Source organism: Struthio camelus, chromosome 6, assembly GCF_040807025.1.
Source record: "Struthio camelus isolate bStrCam1 chromosome 6, bStrCam1.hap1, whole genome shotgun sequence".
In the NCBI taxonomy this organism is placed as follows: domain Eukaryota; kingdom Metazoa; phylum Chordata; class Aves; order Struthioniformes; family Struthionidae; genus Struthio; species Struthio camelus.
The window spans coordinates 43,380,355-43,401,081 of record NC_090947.1 but is presented as its reverse complement, the minus strand read 5'-3'; the positions used below and the strand labels follow the sequence as shown (position 1 = coordinate 43,401,081).

General features: G+C 37.9%; 1 protein-coding gene across 4 annotated transcripts in view; it reads right to left on the bottom strand.

The window, feature by feature from the left end:
• Positions 1–2,315: 2,315 nt before the first annotated feature.
• ACVR2A (activin A receptor type 2A) overlaps positions 2,316–20,727 on the bottom strand; it is a 67,518-nt gene continuing 49,106 nt past the window's right edge. For all 4 annotated transcript variants that reach the window (XM_068949328.1, XM_068949330.1, XM_068949329.1 and 1 more), the window contains exons 6-12: positions 14,692–14,835; positions 13,467–13,610; positions 11,675–11,820; positions 10,550–10,664; positions 9,149–9,287; positions 7,271–7,401; positions 2,316–6,293 (exon numbers count right to left, since the gene is read on the bottom strand). In XM_068949328.1, coding sequence (XP_068805429.1) covers positions 6,099–6,293; positions 7,271–7,401; positions 9,149–9,287; positions 10,550–10,664; positions 11,675–11,820; positions 13,467–13,610; positions 14,692–14,835 — 1,014 coding nt within the window. In that variant the 3' untranslated portion in view covers positions 2,316–6,098. The remainder of the gene's footprint in view (positions 6,294–7,270; positions 7,402–9,148; positions 9,288–10,549; positions 10,665–11,674; positions 11,821–13,466; positions 13,611–14,691; positions 14,836–20,727) is intronic.

Here is a 20,727-nt window from a genome sequence, read left to right as displayed (position 1 = left end):
ATACTGCAAAAGGCTGCAGGGTGGTCTCTGAAGCATTAATTCATTTCTAATGCACTTTAAGGCTGATACTCAGTGTCCGCCCCCTTCTCCAATGTGTGACTTGTGGGTTTTTTTTAAAAGTTTAATGAAGTTTTTCTATTTCAACTAGTTTCAGCTGATAAGGGGTATTCTTGTGCAAAGTAGCATCACGTACCCCACCCATGCTCTGTCAGTACGGACTGTGTTACTCAGCTACTTTATGAATGGGAAGGAGCAGTGCTTTTAAGTCTGACTTTAAACTGCCTTTAGCAGACTGCAGAATACTTGCCTCATTGTATAGGAGCAGCTGAAAGAGGGTGACAGAGCTGTCTCAAAGTCAGAGAACTACAGGGCATTCCTGTGGAGTGAGCTGGGCTTTACAGGTGTTCTAGTGAAGGCTTGCCTCACCAGAGGATTATACATAAACTTCCCAATATACAGTAGGAGAAGCATGCTCCTTTCCCGTTAAGGGATCTCTTCACTTTAAACAGCATTTCCTAACACTATGGTACTGAAAGGACTAGCTGCTTCATTTCTCTGGAGCTCTTCCACCCTGCTTGATGACAGTGTCCTTAAATGGTAAGGGGCATGCTGACCTTTAACCCTCCTGTTTCATTTCAGAAAGGATGATGCAGAAACTGCTGGAATTTCTCTTTGCAGAAGGAGGAATAAGTTAACTCACTCTTCACTTAAAGTCTGATTTAAACCTAAATATAGGTCTGTGTGTTACATCAGTGTTTGATTTGAGTTATTTTTATAAGAGTTCATTAGCAGGACCCCAGACTAAATAGCTGGAGAGGAGCTCTAGGCCCAACCTATTGCTTGCTGGAATCAAGTTTACATACAGCTGAAGCCTCCTGCTGGCTCAGGAGTAAGTACATCAGGCTTTGTCCTGTAGAGCTATGGTCAATGAGCTCAGAGCTGTGCAATTCAGAAGGAAGTCTGAAATAATTCCTTTGATTTGTAAATCACTGAGGTGATAATCCTGTCATGGAGATGATAGTCATTCACACACCATGAAACAGCCCATGCCATCTGTTCAAAAGCAGAAGGAATTACAGGACATCCAGGCTTGCAGAACAATGACGTATCTTACAGGGAAGGGTTGATTAAATTCATTATACCAACACCTCCTTCCCTTTCCTCTCCACCCTTGCTCTGTCTCTTGGTCCTGTGAGTCTAACTTTTAACACTAGAAGCTTGATACAGGACATGATGGGGAAATCATGAGGGAGAGAGCATGCTTATTCCAACACTGGGAAATAAGTAACTGAAATAGTGCATGTGCTGATAAAGTTGTCATTTATACATCATTACTCATTAACCCTTGTAGGCCACACCCACAGATTGAAGTTCAATTTTTGCAGTCAGATCTCCTCCTTGTTAAAAGTATTATTCTTGAACCTACACATCTAGTATATGCAGGAAATAAGACTAATTTCTTGTTTCACAAAACAATCAAGAGCTCTGACTGCTTTGGCTTCAGTAGACGATCACACCGATAAAGATACAAACTGCAATGCCAATCAGTACAATAGGCAGGAAGAAAATCCAATTTTAATAGACTAACTGGTGCATCTTACCTGTGAATTTTATAAGAGTCTAGTTGATTGAATTTAACAGAATTTTTTAAAAGGGAGAGAGGTGACTTACTTGGAATGCAAGATAAAGAACGGAAGCTTGGCAGTCCTCTGAGTATTAGAAGACTGCGTGTTGCGCCACTGTACTGGTGCTGAACAACAGATCCTGCGGAATAGAAAGCTGCTTCCTTCCATCAGCTTCACTTTACCAGAAATAGGGCTGCTGTAAAAGGGGTTGCTTTGCAAGTCCATGGAAAAGAAGTATAAACAACACAGGCATTTGACTTGTCGCCTTAGTAGGAACGTTGGTTCCAGAGCGCAGATAGCACAGAACTACCAAATCATCAGCAGAACACCTTCCTGCCCTTGGTTGACCTGGTATCCTCCAAGTAGTACTCTTCATGACTGTGTATTGGAGCTCCTGTAATTGCTCCTGTAAAAGGATCTTCATCCTCTTCCACACACTACAGAGGTAAAAACTGTGGAAAGGAACTGCAAAATATCCCTTCGTGGCGGGGAAGATGGAAAGAGCAGAGTTCTGCACTGAAATGCCAGAGATGTGGATTCTGCCCTGGCTTCGCTTCCAAATTTAAAAAACAGCAAGGTCTTCCCATTCTCTTTTGCCATAAAACTTGTTAAGCAGCTTGAAAATTACTGTGTAAGTAGGAAACAGCTCTCCCAAAGTGTTAAAATTTGAAAAAAGGCATATGCAAGTCATAGTAGTCACATTTTTTATTTTAACTTTTTGGGGAGATAGGGGAGAAAGAGCATACATTTTTATTTGTACAATATTTAACAATCACTTTATTGAGGGCGGGGGGGTTGGTTTGTTTTCAGTACTTGCAGAAAAAACAGCAAGTACATTCTGACAGTAGTACAACAACCTGTGCCCAAAACACTGACAAATACAAAGAGTAAAGTTAAAATAATTGCTTACCAAAATCTTGAGAGGTAACGAATAGTATATGGACTGAAATTGCATTAAAAAAAAAAAAAGAAAAAAAAAAGTACTGCTGGTTGAGTATCTGAGGTAAATGATGTTCCATCAAGGATGCTACTTGAATCATTTTGTCCATAAACCTATATTACAGCTTTCCACATTTTGTACCAAGTGTTCCTAATAAAAATAAATGCATTAAGAAAAAGATTAAAAAAGAAGCTGGAAAAAGAGCAAACTGGTAACCCTAGTTATTCTGTTGAATGCTAATATGAACAGGAAATGTCTGGTTACGCTTTAGTTAGCATACCAAAAGTCGGTATTTGAAAACTACACTGTTTTTTTTTTTTTAAATCTCAAATAGAAGGTACAAAGTGGTGAATTTCAGTCCTGATTTTGTAGTTTCACAACACCACCGTGAATGATACTGCTTGTTCAACAACTCCAACAACTACGAGGCACGGTCTCTGTTCTGCAACGCTACGGTACACGTGGTACGAGGTACAAAGAATGTCACGCAGTATGTGGTACAAAAACTCCTTAGCATCTAACACAATGTAATGCAGGGCTTAAACTTCTGGTGAAGCCAAAAACTAGCTCATTTATCAGTTCAGTGGCAGTTATACAGTAATCATTAGTCTTAGACAGCTGAAAATTAAGAGCAATGGATTGGCTTTTCCTCATGAGCCAAAGTACAAGGTGACCCTTTGGAGCAGACTGTAAGTGCACGTACGTACCCACATGCTGTATGCCTAAAGTACATATGAAGTGACAACGGTCACTACATCTGCTAGTAAATAATGCCAAAATATTTCCACGAGCGATCTCACTTAATCCTGCCCTCGTTCACACTTGTAAAACGCTGGCTCAGGCATTTTGACAACTTGCACATTATCTCCATTTACTGCACTAGAAGTAAAACAAAAATGTATATTAACACGCCCTGCAAAACCGTTGTACCAGAACGGCTCAATGGATACTATTTTTACCAATTCAAAGGTGTTTATACTATGAACATCCTTTTCACAGTGATACTAATTTATGCTGCTAAAAAAAAAAAATCAGAAAACTGAGCAGTACAATATTTAAACAATTAGGGATATCCAAAAGCTGTTTTAAAATATGAAGATAAATTATCTGAGGTTTTCTGATGCCAGGCTTAGTGACTGCTGTACATCATTTGCAGACATGAAGTGCATTAGCAACACCAACAGAGCCCACCACTTTGCTGCTAGACTCCACAGTAGCTGAAGTTTGAAGGATAATACACAGATGATGCAAGTTTTGCCCATGACCAATTTTTCTACCAAATCTCAAATAGCAGATTATTAAACCACCTGTATTTATTCTACTTTTGCTAGTAAAGGAGTTAAAACTCAATAGGAGACAGGAGTCTTCAGTAAAGTATGAATGGATTCTTATTTGTTCAGAACTCATCAGCTATTCTTATGTCCTGCTGTGTGCGTAAAATAACATCCCTGGATTGAAAATGGAAGCAAAATGAAATTGTCAATCCAAAAGGTAGCCACAGACTAGATTTTTTTTCTTTTCATAACCAAGCTGAACAAGTTGCACCCTACAGTACCAATAACCCTTCAGAGCAGGGTTCTTCTGGCTATGTGAAACCTTAGGCATAAAAGTGACAAACAGCAAGACAGACAGTACTGGGTGGCATACTACACACGAGCAACATTGCTATACCTTTCTTCCCCTCCCTGCTAAGAGCATGCTGACCTAGGTCTTGTTTATCCATAACGTCTCTTATTGTTCCCAGAGATTAAGTTCATATACACATAAAACTGAGTGTATCTTGTGGTTGTACAGATTAACTTTTTAAAGATAACATTCACAGTGAGCTCCTAATTGCAACATTAAAAGCTTCTTTCGAAAGACATCAAATGCATGGTTTAAAAAACAAACAAAATGCAATGATCACATACATAGCATAGTACTAGCTATTGTTGGTTCTGTACTCTAGAGTTTTTATAAAATTTACTTTGACATTTGCGTAAAGGTAAAGGATCAGCAAATAAATGTAGTGAAACAGTACTTCTGAAAAGCACTTTGGCACCTATCCACCAGTCAATTTCTAATTTAAATATAAGGCATGACTTCCTAAACTCTAAAATAATGTTGGAGTTGTGAAAGCAATTGCAATGTTTTTCCTTATTTTTTGCGAGTCTGTGCTACGTACATTGGTATTCGTTACCTCTAAATAGTCATTGCATATTTTAAGTTATAAGCATAACTAAGTTATCCCTGAAATTTTTAAGCAGTTATTATCTGAAATCTGTGGCTATAATTTTTAGTTTGATTCCAGGATAAACCTATGTATCACAGACATTAAATAGTACTCCGATAAGATGGCACCAAGCTTGAAGTAGAGTGAAGTTGCAAGTCTCAAAGCAGAGTAAGGAATTTGGGGTAACTGAGCTTCCTGAGGTGATCCTGAAACAGTGATACAGAACCCACTGCATACTGTTTAGTGAAACAGAGAACGCACTAGGCAGACCTTTTCACAAACATAAATAGGAAAAAGACTTTTTTTTAAAAAAAAGAATAAGAGTTAAGAGCCTTCCAGTGTCATAGCTCACAGAAAATTAAAAAAAAAAAAAAAAGAGTCATGCTTAAGTTTTCAAATATTCCTCAGACACAGCAAACCTAAATAGTATTCAGTTAAATAAATGTATGAGATATTCCGGGAAATGGAGGTAAGAGAAAAAAATTAAACTAAAACAGGAAGAAATATTTTGTTTCAATAAACAGCACTTTTTTTTTTTTTATACACAACAAGCTAGTACATGAAAAAGGCTAAAAACACTGCTTTAGGAATGGCCATTTACTGTTGGCATGAAGCATAGCTTACCCTTTTTAAATAACACAGTGAATTTGAAATACATCATTTACAAAACATGGATCAATTTATTATTCAAATTTTGTTAGTGTTGTCAATCTCATAATTTAGCAGAGGTGGAACTGAGGTATACCTTGTTGAGGGAGGTTAAGTAATACTTGGAAGCCTCTTTGCTATATCCCACTTGATTACTTTTGTTTATGTACACTGAACAGCAGCACACTAAACATTCACAAGCTGTGTCATATTGGCATTACAATAGTCATTTTTATAAACAACAGCAAATGCAATAAAAACAAGTTACCCTTTTTTAAATCTGAAATGAAATGTTTGATTTAAAAAAAATAACAGTAGTTCATTTAAGGAATTAGTCTCTTCTGACAGACATTAAGAAATCTGATGTCAGTTTTTAAAACACTTGATTAGCCAGGATAGGTCCGTATTCTTCATTTAAGTTCCTTAATAACATGTTATCGTTTTCTCAGTCACATGTCCTTCAGGTGTAAGCAGGGAATGCAAAAAGTCTCATGGATCCATGTCTGGGAGGAGAGAGGAAGGGAAAAAATAAAGGAAAAACACCTCTTGATGATGTTCCAAAGAGACTTACCACTCTTTTCACACAGAAAACAATAATAACGTGAGCAGTCCCGTTAGCTTTAGCAGCTCCAGTTAAGAGTCCTGTTGGTCAGTGACATGACCAGTGCAACTATCATAGACTGGATTCTTTGGGAGGAAAGTCAACGTTTGTCACCATTGTGACCACAGTCACGATGTCCTCTGTTGTTATAATGTTAGTTAATTTTTGCATCTGAATAATGCGTTCTTCTACGCAGCCTGCTGACAACCTGGCTTCTGCATCGTGATCCCAACATTCCTCTATTGTTTCACAGAGCATTGCCATTCCCTGCAAGCAAACAAACAAGCCCAGCAATGAAGTAAAAAATAATAATACACAGTTAGCAGCAAGTTTTTATCAAAGCAGGATCGCCTAACAGTTCCTATTATCAAGCCGTGTTTTAAGTTACTTCTGCCAAATATTAAACCTTTGGCTGAACAGGAAGCTATACCATACTTGATTCGAAAGCGAACATGTCATGTGGGGACTTCGGTCATACTTATTTTGTACCATTTAAACAATATAGGCAACAGTGAACGCTGTAGTGAACCTTTTTCACTGCACAGTGTTGTAGTCTGTCAGTAAAGTCATCATGACCTTTTAAAAGATCTCAAGCTAGGAAAAGTCAAGTTTTTCCAATGATTAAATGAAACTTCATATAAAATCAAACAGCACAAAAGGAGTTTTGTTTGACAGCAGTTAACTTTTCTCCAGATTAACACTGACTTAATACAGCAATATGCTAATTACAAGTAGCAGATGGTCACATACACTCATTTTTCTTGTAGACAGAGTCATCTATTGTTTCTAACAACCCATTTTCTGAAAAAAGCAGTGCTCAGGATGAAGGGGTGGCGTTAGTGTAAATCTCGCGTTGTAAACCCAATCAGAAAAGCATGCTTTTTCTCCATAAACGATGCCAGAAATGTCTTACATGGCACTGCTTACCCTATGTAATTACATTCACTGAGATTTGTAGCATCTCTGGAATAAATCAAGACTATTTTTTTTTTTGCTACAATTTTAACATACACTTTTTAATTTCAGAAATTAAACTCAAGAATCTCTTCTTTCACCAAAAATGTTTAAATACTTTCAATCACTTGAGCTAATATTTTAAAATAAAGATCATATAGCTTGCGGTCCATTTAATTAAGTCAAAATTCTTCCTAAAAGAAAATACCATGAACATGACAAGAAATTAACAACATTTGAAATTCAAAACATGACAGAACTTTGAAGAACTTGATTGCTTAACTACTTACAGAATGTTTTTGCCAACACTCTCGTAAAACAGGTCTCTTCTTTTTATGAACTACAACTTCCTGCATGTCTTCGAGGGAGGGATGCTGGCCAATTTCTTCTTCAAATGGCAACATGTACTCATCTACTGGGCCTGTAGATTAAAAAAAGTTTAAAAAACATATGTCACAATCACATATATTTGCTTTAGAAAAATGACTGGTAGCTTAGAATCATAGTCCGTCATCAAAATACTACAGAGTAGTTTACTTTGTGTTGCCATTAAAAGCTCATCCTATGACAAGTTAGCAGTAAGCAACATGACTAAGAGATATTTTAATTAAGACGCGGTGGGACTTCCAGCAGCTACGAGCGTTTGCCCTGCTGTGGGTCGCAGCCAAGCGCAGCTTAGCTCTGCCGGCGCTCACCAGACGCGGCTGCGGCCCCAGCACAGCCCCCTGCTACGAAAGGCTTCAAAATGCAAGGATAGATGGAAGCCCATGAAATCCAGTTTCTCCTCCATCTCCTCCAACAAGTCACAGCTTTGGTAAGATAAATTACTATCCTTTCATGTTTGTTTTGGCTCTCAAATACCAAGCAAGCATCCGATAGCCTCTTGTGCATGTTCTCAGTATCACACGTACTCCAAAGGCCGGGAGTCCGCAATACTAACTGCTGCATCCCTCTGCAGTTACTCTGCAATCCATATAGCTCAGGATGAAAGTACTTACGGTGAAGGCTAAGAGCAGTATCTTGTCCTTGACAGAATGAAAGGGATAAACTTTATATCCTGAGCTACAGATTATACAAGTATAGATTATATAATTATATGTTATAATACATCATATATTTCATGCTACCAGACTCAAGTTTAAAAAAAAAACGTATGCAGGAAGGGGAGGATGGGAGAAGTGAACGGTACGGTACAGGTGATAACGTCCGTTCCCATCAGCCGCAGCGTCCAGTGATGCTTACTCAAACAGACCAGGCAGCTTCTCAGAGAGATCTATTCGCAGAGACCTAAACCAGCAGTCCTGACAGTTACACCTAGGTATGACTGAGGAAGGCAGCGTTACTGAAGTGTCCTTTACTTTCTGGAATAATAATCACACCTGCCACAGACACCTACAATATACTCCTAATAAGATTTAGACGAGTATGTTTTACAGAACATTGAGGCAATGAAAAATTGATAAGGAACATGGGGCTACCTCAGAGATTTTGTGCAAGACTGTGTTGATCCTGTCACTACACAGCTAAAAATCTTTAAAAGGGTAAAATCTCCCTAGTGGTTTCTGCTTCAGGAGGAATATTTGAAGCAGAAGGCACTGCTTGAAGCAGAAAAGCACTGTGTGACCATGCATCGATGTACTAAGATCTCCAAAACATGTTGACTTTTTTTTTTATGGGTATTTTTCAGCTGCACTAGACTCTCACAGGAGAGCTTTATGACAAATCCTATCACTCTGCCAAGTGAGAGCATCACATTCGCTTAGCCGAATTTAGCTGTTTTTAAGACTGTACTGAAAACGCACTTTCTCACAAACATTTTTGAGCCTTCTCTTCTATCTTGTTCTTGATTAAGCCCAACTTAGTCTGGACACCCAAAAAAGATCTCTATTTACAAAATTAAAAAAAAAAAATTCGTATTTGAAATACTGTATCTGATACCTTTTCTTGATAGCTTAACAATAGGATCCAAGAGTCTGATTTTTTAGAAAAACAACTGTCATGGTCCCTTAGCTGACAAAGTATCAGAGATGATTTCTCAGATACTACTATATTTTCAATTTATAAGCTATAAGCAATTCATATGCATATCCCTACCTCCCAATTTCTTGCTTAATATACACTCTGAGAAATTACATCATATATTTCTGTAGATTAGATATTTTACTTACCATCTGAGGCAGTACATCGTGATGCCAATTCCCAGAGGACTAATCCCATGGCGTACATATCTATCCTCAAAAACGCATCCCGTTGGAAGTTTATAGCACCTTCTAGGACCTCAGGAGCCATATACCTTCGTGTACCAACCTTGAAAGACAGGAAAGCATAAACGTTCGTAATAATAAAAATCAACATGACCAAGATAAACATTCTGATCTAGCTGTTGCTATTAATACAGTACTGTACAATAGGACTTTTTTTTTTTCTCCCCCCCCAAAGATTAAAAATAGCTATGATTCTCCTTGCTTAGGAATAAATCTTGGAGGTGCTTTGCACTCTAACAGTAGAAGGTGAGAGCAATTTGACGAATAACAATTTTACAGCTTGGGCCCTATATGTATATTTACGATTCTCATTTATATTTAGGAGAATCTGAAAATATTATTTTAAAATGATGTATTTCCATAACAATTTAATACGCTTATCCTTATTTGACACACCATTCCTTATTTTCTTCCAGACTGCAGGAAGGCCACTGGTTCTCACTTTTTCATGTCAAAAGGAGTACGTACAGTTTCACATGAGCAGACTCTCCATGACGGGAGTAGAAATGCAAAGAAAGGAAAACCAGCTACCGCATTGCAAGTTATTCTGAGAAAGCTGTATTAAATCACTCGCACAAATTTGTACATTAAATGGAAACTTCAGGGTTACCCATTTATTTTGGGTAACCACAAATCAACAGTGAAATGATGTCATCTGAATAAGTTGGAACATACGCAGTATCTAAGCAAGGTCCACTCCACTATTTACGCCTTCACCATAATAGCGACATTTCTTTTGAGCAACATTATTGAGGTTTTGTAATCCTACTATGTGGATTTTATTTTTGTCCTTCAACCATATCTGAAGTTCTTCCTAAAAGCAAGTATATTTAATTTTGCAGAAACCATAACGCACTAATGAGCTTGTGATGTGTGTGACTATGCAGTACTAAAAAAGTTACTTTGTATGGCGAGTATTTCACTTGGACTGTTTTCAGGAAACTGTTGCTAGGTCAGAAAGTTAGAAATTGGCTGCCAGTATCGCTACCCAATTTCTGAATGGTATCTCAGAACAATTAGTAAAAAACAGCAAGAATGCTTCTTCTTGTCCAAATCCTCTATTAAGAATGAAATTAAGAGGGGAGGGGGCCATGTCAAGAGAAAAGGCTGGGATCTGTAATTATCTGCGGAACTGCTTATTTTTTTAGCCTGTGAGGAGAAAGCCGAAATTGCCGTCTTAAAGGTCACAAAATATCGAGTTGATGATACAGCATCCGGTACCTGAAGCATGTCTAACTCATCGATTTTCATTTTCACACAGTTAACAGTTACATCATTTAGGTAAATTAATCAGTCTTTCTTTACCTGTCCATGTGTATCCCCTGCAGACTTTCCAGCCTCAAACTTTAAAGCTAGACCAAAATCAGCAATACAAGCTGTAAGATTATTTTTCAGCAGCACATTCTTGCTTTTGATGTCCCTTTCAAGTTAAGGGAAAAAAATTAGAAGCCTAGAACATGAAATATCCTATATAAAGTTCTAAGGAAAAAGTGAAATAATAAAGAATATCTGTAACTGTAGTAACATGAAAGGCAAAAACATAAACGAGTAGTCTATTTAAACAACAAAAGAATAATAACAAAAGTAGAAGTACAGTTGTAAACTTTTTTTATGCAAACTTATATGACTAATTGGAACTAACTTTATATACTTAGTTTTAAAATATATACGATTTATAAGCAAATATGACAGAAATAATATAAGTATGTAGTTATTGCATGCTTTCTTAATTACAACTGTGTTTTGTTTTTTAAAAAATAGGGAGCGAATCACTTCAAAAAAGGAGTTTTGATGATTTATAAGGAGATATATGATTGCCTGCAAAACCAAAAAATACTGGATTCCATCCAGATAGCCCCATCTGTCCTATGAATCCACGCTGATCCCCCACCCCATATTGCTATCAGTCAAGCTCATGTGCTCACAAAGTTCCAAATTTCAAGGGCCTTGTACTTCTTACTCTACGTGCCTACCTTTTATTTTGCTTACCACTATTATTTCAGCTCTCTGCTTCCATTAATAGCTTCCTATACCTACCTTATTTAAAAAACAGCAACTATACTCAACAATAGGTATATCATCACTTACAGTTAATGTTTCTGTCTGAAGGGATTCAGTATTATTTTAAAGTTAGTACATGAGTGTTTAAAATGTTTCAAATAGCTCTAATACCAATTACTTCATACAGTGCATAGGGTACTTAAAAATAACTATCTGAAAATGGAATTTATGACATTAACCATAATCATCAAACCAAGTTCTATAAACAATCAGATAGCTTCTTCTGGAGGCTGAGCACATCTTTCTTGTTAGGCTCTTTATTATTATGGAAGCAAGATCTCGCAGAGACTAATTATTTGAATTCTTCATATCCTTTAGCTCAAAGTTAAACATCAACAATCCTCTGAAAATATCTTACAAATACGGTACCTATGTGAGATGGCAGGTTTGTGTCCGTCTTTCAGCCCTGGTATATCCTCATGAAGATAAGCCAGACCTCTAGCCATAGTTTGAGCAATATGACACAATTCATTCCAAGAAACCACATTAGCCTTGAGAAAGTCGGTTAATGAACCCTGCACAGCAAAGAAGAAAAACAATTATAAGATAAATTTCACTCATCTACCCATTAAGAAAACCTCTAGATGGCCTCCATCATTAAAGAACATGATATGCCTGTCTGCCTTTCTCTGTTTTCTGATAGACCATCTAATTATATGCATGCATACACAACTTACCAGTAGTTTAAACAACAACAGCAAGTAACCTCAGCATCATCTCTGGTCCATGAATAGAAGCAAGATGCACCTACGTTTCAGCTCAATAACCAAGCAGCGTAATGAATTCAAGTTCAGTGGCACACTTGCCAGTGAGCTGCGCTTCACTGGAGATACCAGAAACAGGAGTCAGACTCACAAAAAATATTTCAGTCCTTTATGAAGGCAATCCTGCTTTTAGCAGGGTCGTTCATAATCTTGCGGGCAAAGGAAATTACAGGTTACAGATTCACCTTCAAGAATCTTGCTGAATGGTATATGCACATTCTCTAAGACCTTAAATTGTCAGTCTCAGAGTTTCTTATGGCTAATGACAGTAAATTCCATTTTCACAACATAGTTTCAGAGTGAAATACATACTCGGAATAAAGATGAAGAGAGAACGTGAAGTAAAATGCTAGTCAATATAAAACACTTCTCCTTAAACTCACTTTACACCCTTCTCTATGCACACGTTTTCATGGATTTAAATATTATGCAGTTTGTGAGATGTCACTCTGTCACATGCTACTGTGTGAAAAGCCAACACAAAAAGGAAAAATGAACAAAGCACTGTCAAAATGCAGACTAAACTTTGAAAGTAATAAAAAAATTCTTCAACTAGTCATCTTAGATGTCATCTTTCTAACAGTAAGAACATTAAAAAAAACTCTTAGACAAAAAACAAACAAAAAACTGGCAAAAAACCTTTCAGAAAGGCAAATTAGTTTGATATTAATCTACCCAATTGTGATGCTGTCACAAATTTCAAATAGTTGGATAGTTTTAGCTTTCTAAATAATGAAAGAAGAGGCACAAATGGGACAAGTATGCCAGAATGAACTGTACCATTCAAAACTAGAAATATTATCTATGACCCAGCCTTAATGCATTTACATATCCACGTTATGCCAATCTGTATTTTCTCATATCTGCTACAGGTAACATCTTCCTAACGCCTCTTTGTCCACACCAGTGCTAAAGTTTTCTTCTCCCCTGCCCCCAGTTTATACTTACACCACTGTCTCAGTTGCACGCATTAAAAGATCTAAACAAGTATTTCCTAATAAAGCAGTGAACACTTTCTTAAATATATTTATGGTTCTTATTGTGGTTCTCGCAACACAGTTCATACATATTACTTCTTTCTTTAAAGATTCAAATCAACTAATACAAGTAAAACAAAAACAACACACCATAGTCTCTGAGATTGAGTTTATTTAATTTAGGGAGACTTAGACAGGGGTGATCTTCAAAAAGACATATGATCTTTAGAGAGACTGATATCTAGTGAAATGACACAAGCTAAAAGCAAATGAAAACTATTTTAAAATTTTACTTCTTAATTGTTTAAAGTGCACATTTGCAACAAATTTCTAAGCTTGTTTGGGCACTATAATTGCAAAAAAAAAAAACCCAAAAAAACAAAAACAAAAACCTCCCTACACCTTCAGAACTAAACATACCTTTTCATGAAATGCTGTAATTAACCAGAGATCGACATCAATGCTAGTGCCTCGTTTCTCTGCGCCAATGAACTGCAAAATGTTGTCATGCTTCATGCCAGGTAAACTGTAAATTTCATATTCGTTCTGCCATGACTGTTTGTCCTTAAAACAAAAAATACAAACCAAATACCTTAATAATAAGAATCAAAGGTACTTTCCATGAAAGAAATTTCCTCCTATAATTTCCTGTGCACCGCTAAATGATCTGTCAATTGACTAAAACTTAATTTTTAGTAAGTTAGGATTTACTATCAAAAGGATAGATATAATATGAGGCTAATTATTTTAAAATAACAAATGCTTAGAGTAATACAATATTTGAGCTACAAACTACTGACCTAGCAGATTAAGAAATATGAAATATGAAAAAGGCTGTCTGTCTTCGCATATGTTACATATTTGTGTTTAGTGGGAAACTGAAAAACTTAAATATGTTGTATTATTTGAAAACAACATTCAACTGTCAGAGATATGAACCATGGAAACAGAAAGCTAAACTTTACATACTGCAAATCGATACAGTGCTTTTGTTCTACAAAGAATGTTCAATTTTTTTATTTCATTAATCAAAAAAAATTCCTACAGAACTAGAAACAGGGATGTTTCCTTTATAAAAAGTAATGAAAAAAGCTTCAGAATTAACACATATTAAACTGATGGCTTAAGCCAGCATAAATGCAAGACATTTCTCCTAGAAGGAAAAGAATCGGCAGATGTATTTATTCAGCAAATCAACACTTGGTTTATCATCAAAAAACACAAGTACATTTCTTCTTAAGTAGCAGTGAGTGTTTTTAATTATTATTTAACTGATAAAGAGATGTGCGAGGGCTGCAAATGGTATTTATATGCTTAAACTATTCACGCCAGTAAATATTTTCAGGGCTAGAAACATACACTGTCTTTGGTATATAATTTCACAGAATTTGTGTTTCACTAATCTGTTTTCTGCAATAAGTTACTTATTTTAATTCAGTAAATCACTACCTACACCTTTTCTGGCTGAAAAAGTTTTTTGCATTTGAGAATTTCTTTGAAATATCTAGAATTAGAGAATATTTTGAAAATCCTGTAAAATAAAATAAGAGACAAGAAGATGACAAGAAAAGCTGGCTTAGATAACGGTGTTACAAATAACCCGTGATATTACAAGTAACATAGGACATTAAGAACTGTTTCCTACCTGAATAGGAAATATCTTGACGGCAACATACTCGTTTAGCAGCTGAGCTTTCCATACACAACCAAATCTTCCCCTAGCTTTGATCTCTAGCAACTGCAATGGCTTCAAACCCATCAGAGGTGAAGGTGGCGGTGGTCCAGGGTCCTGAAATAGGTTAATACTGTTAATTAATTTTGTATTACATGTGTTATCTATGATGACAGCACTAGAAATAAAAAGATAACAGAAAGAGACTTGGTATCATATAGCCACCCCCTGCAACAAATTCTCCCAAAGAAACCAGAAACAAAACCCACCAACCCCTCTAGACAGGAAGGGAAATGAGACTCTGAAACATGCTCAGAATCAATGTGCAAGTAACAGCATAAGAACAGTTACACAGCATAAAGCAGTCGCACCAGGTATAAAAGCACAGCAAAAATTAGGGAATAAGGATAACCAAGCATAATTTGCTACTTTTTAAGTGATAGAATTTAAGTAAGCATCTTCAAGTTTTGGGGTGTTTTTTTTTTTTTTTTTTTTTTTTAAAACATCTCCGTTATCCTGTCTGCTGAATCCATTAGTTAAATGGCTGGATGACTTGATCCTACACAGTCACTGAGCATCCTTAAACGTGCCTAACGTCGCAGCCCCTCAGCTGTCAGACGGGATGCAGAAGACGTCTGCATTAGCATTTTGGTTCAGGGCAGCCGTGCAGAGCTGGAGTGAACTCCCTCCCTGCCTCCTGGGTTCCGTCCTTGAGAGCTGGTCTGGTGCATAAGAGCCTGATGCCCTTGGAGGGCAGCTCTGCTCCAGCAACTCCACTGCTTAATGGGGACAGGAGGATGCAAGCCAAGCTGTAGGCAGGCCACCAACATGCCACCACTAGGCCTTCCAGTAGGTAACTACCATTTTTTCCACTCAGAGACCACTGAACCACATGCATAGTGGAGACATTTGGCACAGGAGACCCAACTACATCTTCTCCAAAGCCAGCCCTCCAAACCACACGTTACAGAGGTGCGAAGAACCACAGCACCAGCGCTTCAATCCACTGATCCACTTCCATTGCGCCAACTTTTGCTAATGTAGACACAGTCAATACGTTACTAAAATGTGTGTATTTGGCTGTAGCACAGGGAACAGGACTGGAATCAAATTTAAGAGATTTTCTTGTTCTTTGTAACTTACAGTATTGGTGTTCTAGGCGAACAGGAACTTTACTGATGGGCTAAAAACATAGTAAAATCCCAACACTCCCTTTTCAAATATAACAATACAAGTTGGAATGTACAATCGCAAAGAGACAGAGCTACAAGGTTATCCATATAATAACCAAGCTAACTACAGATTTGAAGAATTTTCTTCTCTTTAGGAAAAGAATAAGTGACGGATTATCAAATCTCTTGTATTTTGCATTTTATATGCATCTTGCATATCCAGTATTATACACATTATCTGAACATAACAAGTAGATTTTCAACTCTGTTGCCAAAGATAAGCGTCTTTCTCTGTTGTCTTTTTCTTTCCAATCTATCACATTAGATTAGCTTGCATTTATGTAAGCTCTTCCCCTACCATGGTCACAAACGTCAGACCCACTTACATATGTCTCTGCAAAAAACAATATCATCTTTTTCACACAGTCAGAGAAGCATGACCTCTTTTGACTGATTCCTGGGGTTTTTTTTGCAGAAAAAAAGGTCAAGTTTTAGTATGGAGTGGTCACCCTAAGCCAAACTTGCCAATATTTTCTCCAAAAGGAACAGCTCCACCTTCCTTTTTTTTAAGCTCCTTCCTCCATCTCTTCCAGAGTTAGTTTAAAGCACGGTTTGTTCCCCAGTCCAAATTACGGTACAGAAACGTAAATGTCAAAGCCAGGGGAAGTGGTGACAGTGAGGGGGCAGACTGGCAGACTGCAGAGATGGGAAGAAGCAGAACTGCTGCTTTTAGTGGCAGCGCAGGTCTGCGGAGACCCCAAAATTGTAGCACAGGCCTTGAGATTATATGTAAAAAGTCAGGTTTCTGCAGAAGTCCGCAAATGAAAGGCAGGTACTGCTTTAAGTAATATTCACACTACAGAAGAAGAGAAATTTAAGTCTACTGTTCAAATCTGAAATGTACATTTTGCTTTTCTACTTTTTTCCCCCGACTAGAAACAACTGTAAAGCTGTTTTCAAGAGAAAAACTACTCTAGTGTTTTCCAGTTTTTTCGGCAAAACAAGTAAGAGTACTCAAGCACGTGAGCGCTCCAGTTAGGATCCTAACAATTCTGTGCGCGTTAAAGACGTTTTCTAGAGAACGGTGGTTGTACACATACTTCACTGCTGTGAGAATGGAGACAAGTGCTTCTGTATCCAACACAAATTTTGAGTAGTTTAAGCACAGGAATACATAACCATACTCTTGTTTCTTATTAAACAATAAATAGATCCTTCAGAAAGAAGGATCTGTGGCCTCACAAACAGATTTATATCAGTTTAAGGAAACTGTAACCTAACTCCACTGAAATTAATACCTGTAAAAGGCATTTAGAAAATGAAGTTTAAGGATTAAGAAATCTTTTCTGACACAAAATTTAATTCTCACTCTCGCAATCACCAATACATAAAAGTTTTCGCTCCTGTGCTGCCTTGTATTCATTTTCAAAGCCCTTTATGAATATTTCAAACAGGGAAATCGCCGTCCTTGGTTTGCCATACTTACAATGGAGCAGAACTGGAAACAAGATGCCTTAAGTTACTTACAAAAGCCTACTTCAGCTCATTAAAAAACTGTTATTTTCAAGACTCCTGAGCACCGTGTATCATCTAGGGAGTTTTTTAAAAAAATAAAAAAAAGCTGTCTAATATCAAGTTTTGAATCTAGTGACCTGCTTAAATTAACAAAACTGTGGGAAGTAAACCCAAATCTGACTTTGCGTTAGGGATCAGAACCACCCCCTTTCCTTTCTAAAGGACAAAACAAAAAAAAATCCCAACTATCGGTATTTCTCGTCATGCTATGTGAATTTTCTTTACCATCAAGCAAACGGCCACTTAGTACTTCCCAAAGAGCCGATGGAAACGGCACCTATCCCAAGAGAGGGCGCAGTCAGTCATTCCCCTGCAAAAACTGGCCCCGCAGTGACTCGTCCTTTCCCAGTAAGCCAAATGTGATACTTTTCATATATCTGAATTCCACATCTCCTTGAAAATCCTGTCATTTCGAAATATTTTCCCATTACATAGCAACCTCCTGTGGTTCCCTCCATATTTCCTTGCTAGTTGAAACATTTTTATGAAATAAAACTCCCTGTGTTCTTATGAAGTAGCACACACATCCCAAAACAAATACTGTTTTGAAATGGCGAAGATATTCTGTCTTCTGTTCACATAGCAAAGAAGCTGAAATGCTCTTCTTTTTAGCTTTTTGTTAATAACAGTTTCGTCAAAATGAGCAGGCATTTATTCTCAGACTAAAAATCCTATTTTCGTGCAGAAACATCCCTTGACAACATTTCCAACTTACTCTACTTCTAAGTAAAAATATTAGCGTGCCACCAGCATAAATTATTCTCGCAAGGCTTTTAAAAATCACCTCTGTGGTGCCAGGGATGATGGCAGAACGGGAATAAAGGTGTAACGCAGATAGGTTAACCTAACAGCTTGCCCCAGCTGTCAGGCTGTACGGATGCCGATCCCCTTGCCCCGGTCTTCCCTGTCCCTTGGACCGACTCTGCTGCTTGTCCGAGCACACAGCACATCCAGGCAACATGCCTTCTTGGCAGACAGCTATTTATTTATTTATTTATTAAATCGGGTTAATTTTATGACAGTTTAGCAAACTGAAGCCGTTTACAACAGGGCCATGTCGACACAAACAGCGCTGCAAGGCGGAGGGAAGCGGGACTCTCTCGGGACCGCAGCAAGCCGCCAGCCCACGCACCTCGGTCCCGCGTACTCCTGGGGCCGAGAGATCCCGTCGGCCCTACCGGCGGCACAGGCAGCGAAGGAAACAGCAACCTGCCTGCTACACAACCATCGGTCACCAGATAAAAACCAGAAGCAGCTATGTCGGCAAAAAGTACCCAAGCTGACTGGGTCCTATCGCGCGCAGTACTCTGACGACTAAGCGCTACTCTTCCTATAGCTCAAAGCTATTAGCTCATTAAGTCAGTGCAAATTCAGACTGTACGATGATCTCAAAATCATGGACGTCTAGTCATGTTGCACACCGTAAGATCTTTCCATTTCAAACAGGACTTTCTGGTTCTGATTTTTATACCTGGGAGTTTCATTTCAGCTGCCAAGTAGCGCATACTAGTCACGTTGCATAAAGAAGAGAGAAAAAACCCATTTATTAAAGTTTAAGAACGGTAACTTTCTGCACTAGGTTGCCCTGTGGTGACCAGACAGGTTAACAAACATGAAATTGCAGATCCTTTAAAAAGGACGCCAAACTGCACAGTTTGTTAGAAAGCCTGCCCCAACACAGTCGGGCAGCCCTTAAGTTTATCTCCAGTCATTTCTTTCCTATGGCAATTGAACCAGATGCCTCATCACGTATATCTGAAGAAGGTAAAAAAAGGTTCAGTCATCCAAACGGGTTGTACATAAACACATCTCCCTTTTCGGGCTCCAAAAATACAGCAGAAGCCCTAAAACTTTCAGTGCCCCTGAAAGTTTTTCTTTGTTAAACCGTGCATTATTTCTCCTTGGTTATATTTATTCGGCAGCTTATTTTGTGAATACGTTTAACAAGTTTTCATTTAAAGAGTTTGAGCGCTATCTCAGTTATTTTCTCCCTTTCTGGTTTGGGGCTGGTTTATTTTCAGCCAGATGATCTGTGCAGTTTAGATGCAAATACAGTAGAAGGAGTCATAACTTTAAAATTCTGTTATCTATTCCAAAATTGACTCTACGACTTAAATCAAGCTTTTAGCCTTTTTTTTTCCACCTGCCCCTCCGAATCTGAATTTTTAAAATGGTGATAAGTTTTCTCCTCTTCTTTCTTCCCGTAAGAAAATCCTGCAGATTTTACATTATATTACAAACACATTCGCCCAGTGGCGTATACATGGCAGTTAGTTGCAAACAGGGTATTTCTTCCCTAACTGACATTATTTCATTGAAGTGAAACAGTGACATATTCTAATAACTCTTTACTGATGCAAGATATTCAGGAAAATACTTAAATAGCAACATACTATTTTCTTCTAAATTATAATTGTGAGGCATTTCAGCTACTAAGTAGGGACCTATACAGACAATAAAAACTGAGTATTCACTACAACTCAAATCTTGACTTTTTCTATATTCACTACCACCCCCCTCCCACAGAGGGGCTTAACGTTTCTCAATGAGCAGTTTTAAGTTACTTGTAGTTTCACATGAACTATCAATAATTTAATAGAGATAAAAATCACTTCCGGACAGGGAGAGAGTCAGAGTAGAGACTTAAAAGTGACAGACTGTTTCTCCTCAGTTAATCTACCTCTCTGAGCCTCTGAACCACCACAAAAAAAAAAAAAAAAAAGAAATCACGTCACCAAAAGTCACAGCGGTAAGCGCACACGCTGCGGAAAAGAGACAGGCAGTTCACAGGTGGGAGATGACAACAGAACAGACAGCCCCAGGCAGGACAGAACGGGGCAGAGCACGCCGTCCTCCGCCGGGCGACCCGCTGCGACGCGACCCGCAGCCCCTGCCAGCGGGCTGGGCGGCTCCCCCAGCAAACGCGGCGCGCCGCTCGAGCCCCTCTTCATCGAGGGGCCACAAACCGACTCTGCCTGGGGTATTTCATTAGCAATCCCTACCGCCATTGAACTCGATAGCCTGAGAAATTACAGTGAATTTTGTGAAAGCTATGGACAGCAGGTCAGATTTGTATTTCTTTTTTTCTTTTTTTTTTTTTCTTTTCTTTTTTTTTTTTTTTTTTTTTTTTTAAAAACTCAAGCATGCTTACAAGTTTCTGGTCCAAAAACTCTGAAAAGAAAAAAAGTGTAATTCATACCAAAAAACAACTTCTTACATGTCCACAGAAAGTTCCGTAACCATGAACAAACATCAATGCATC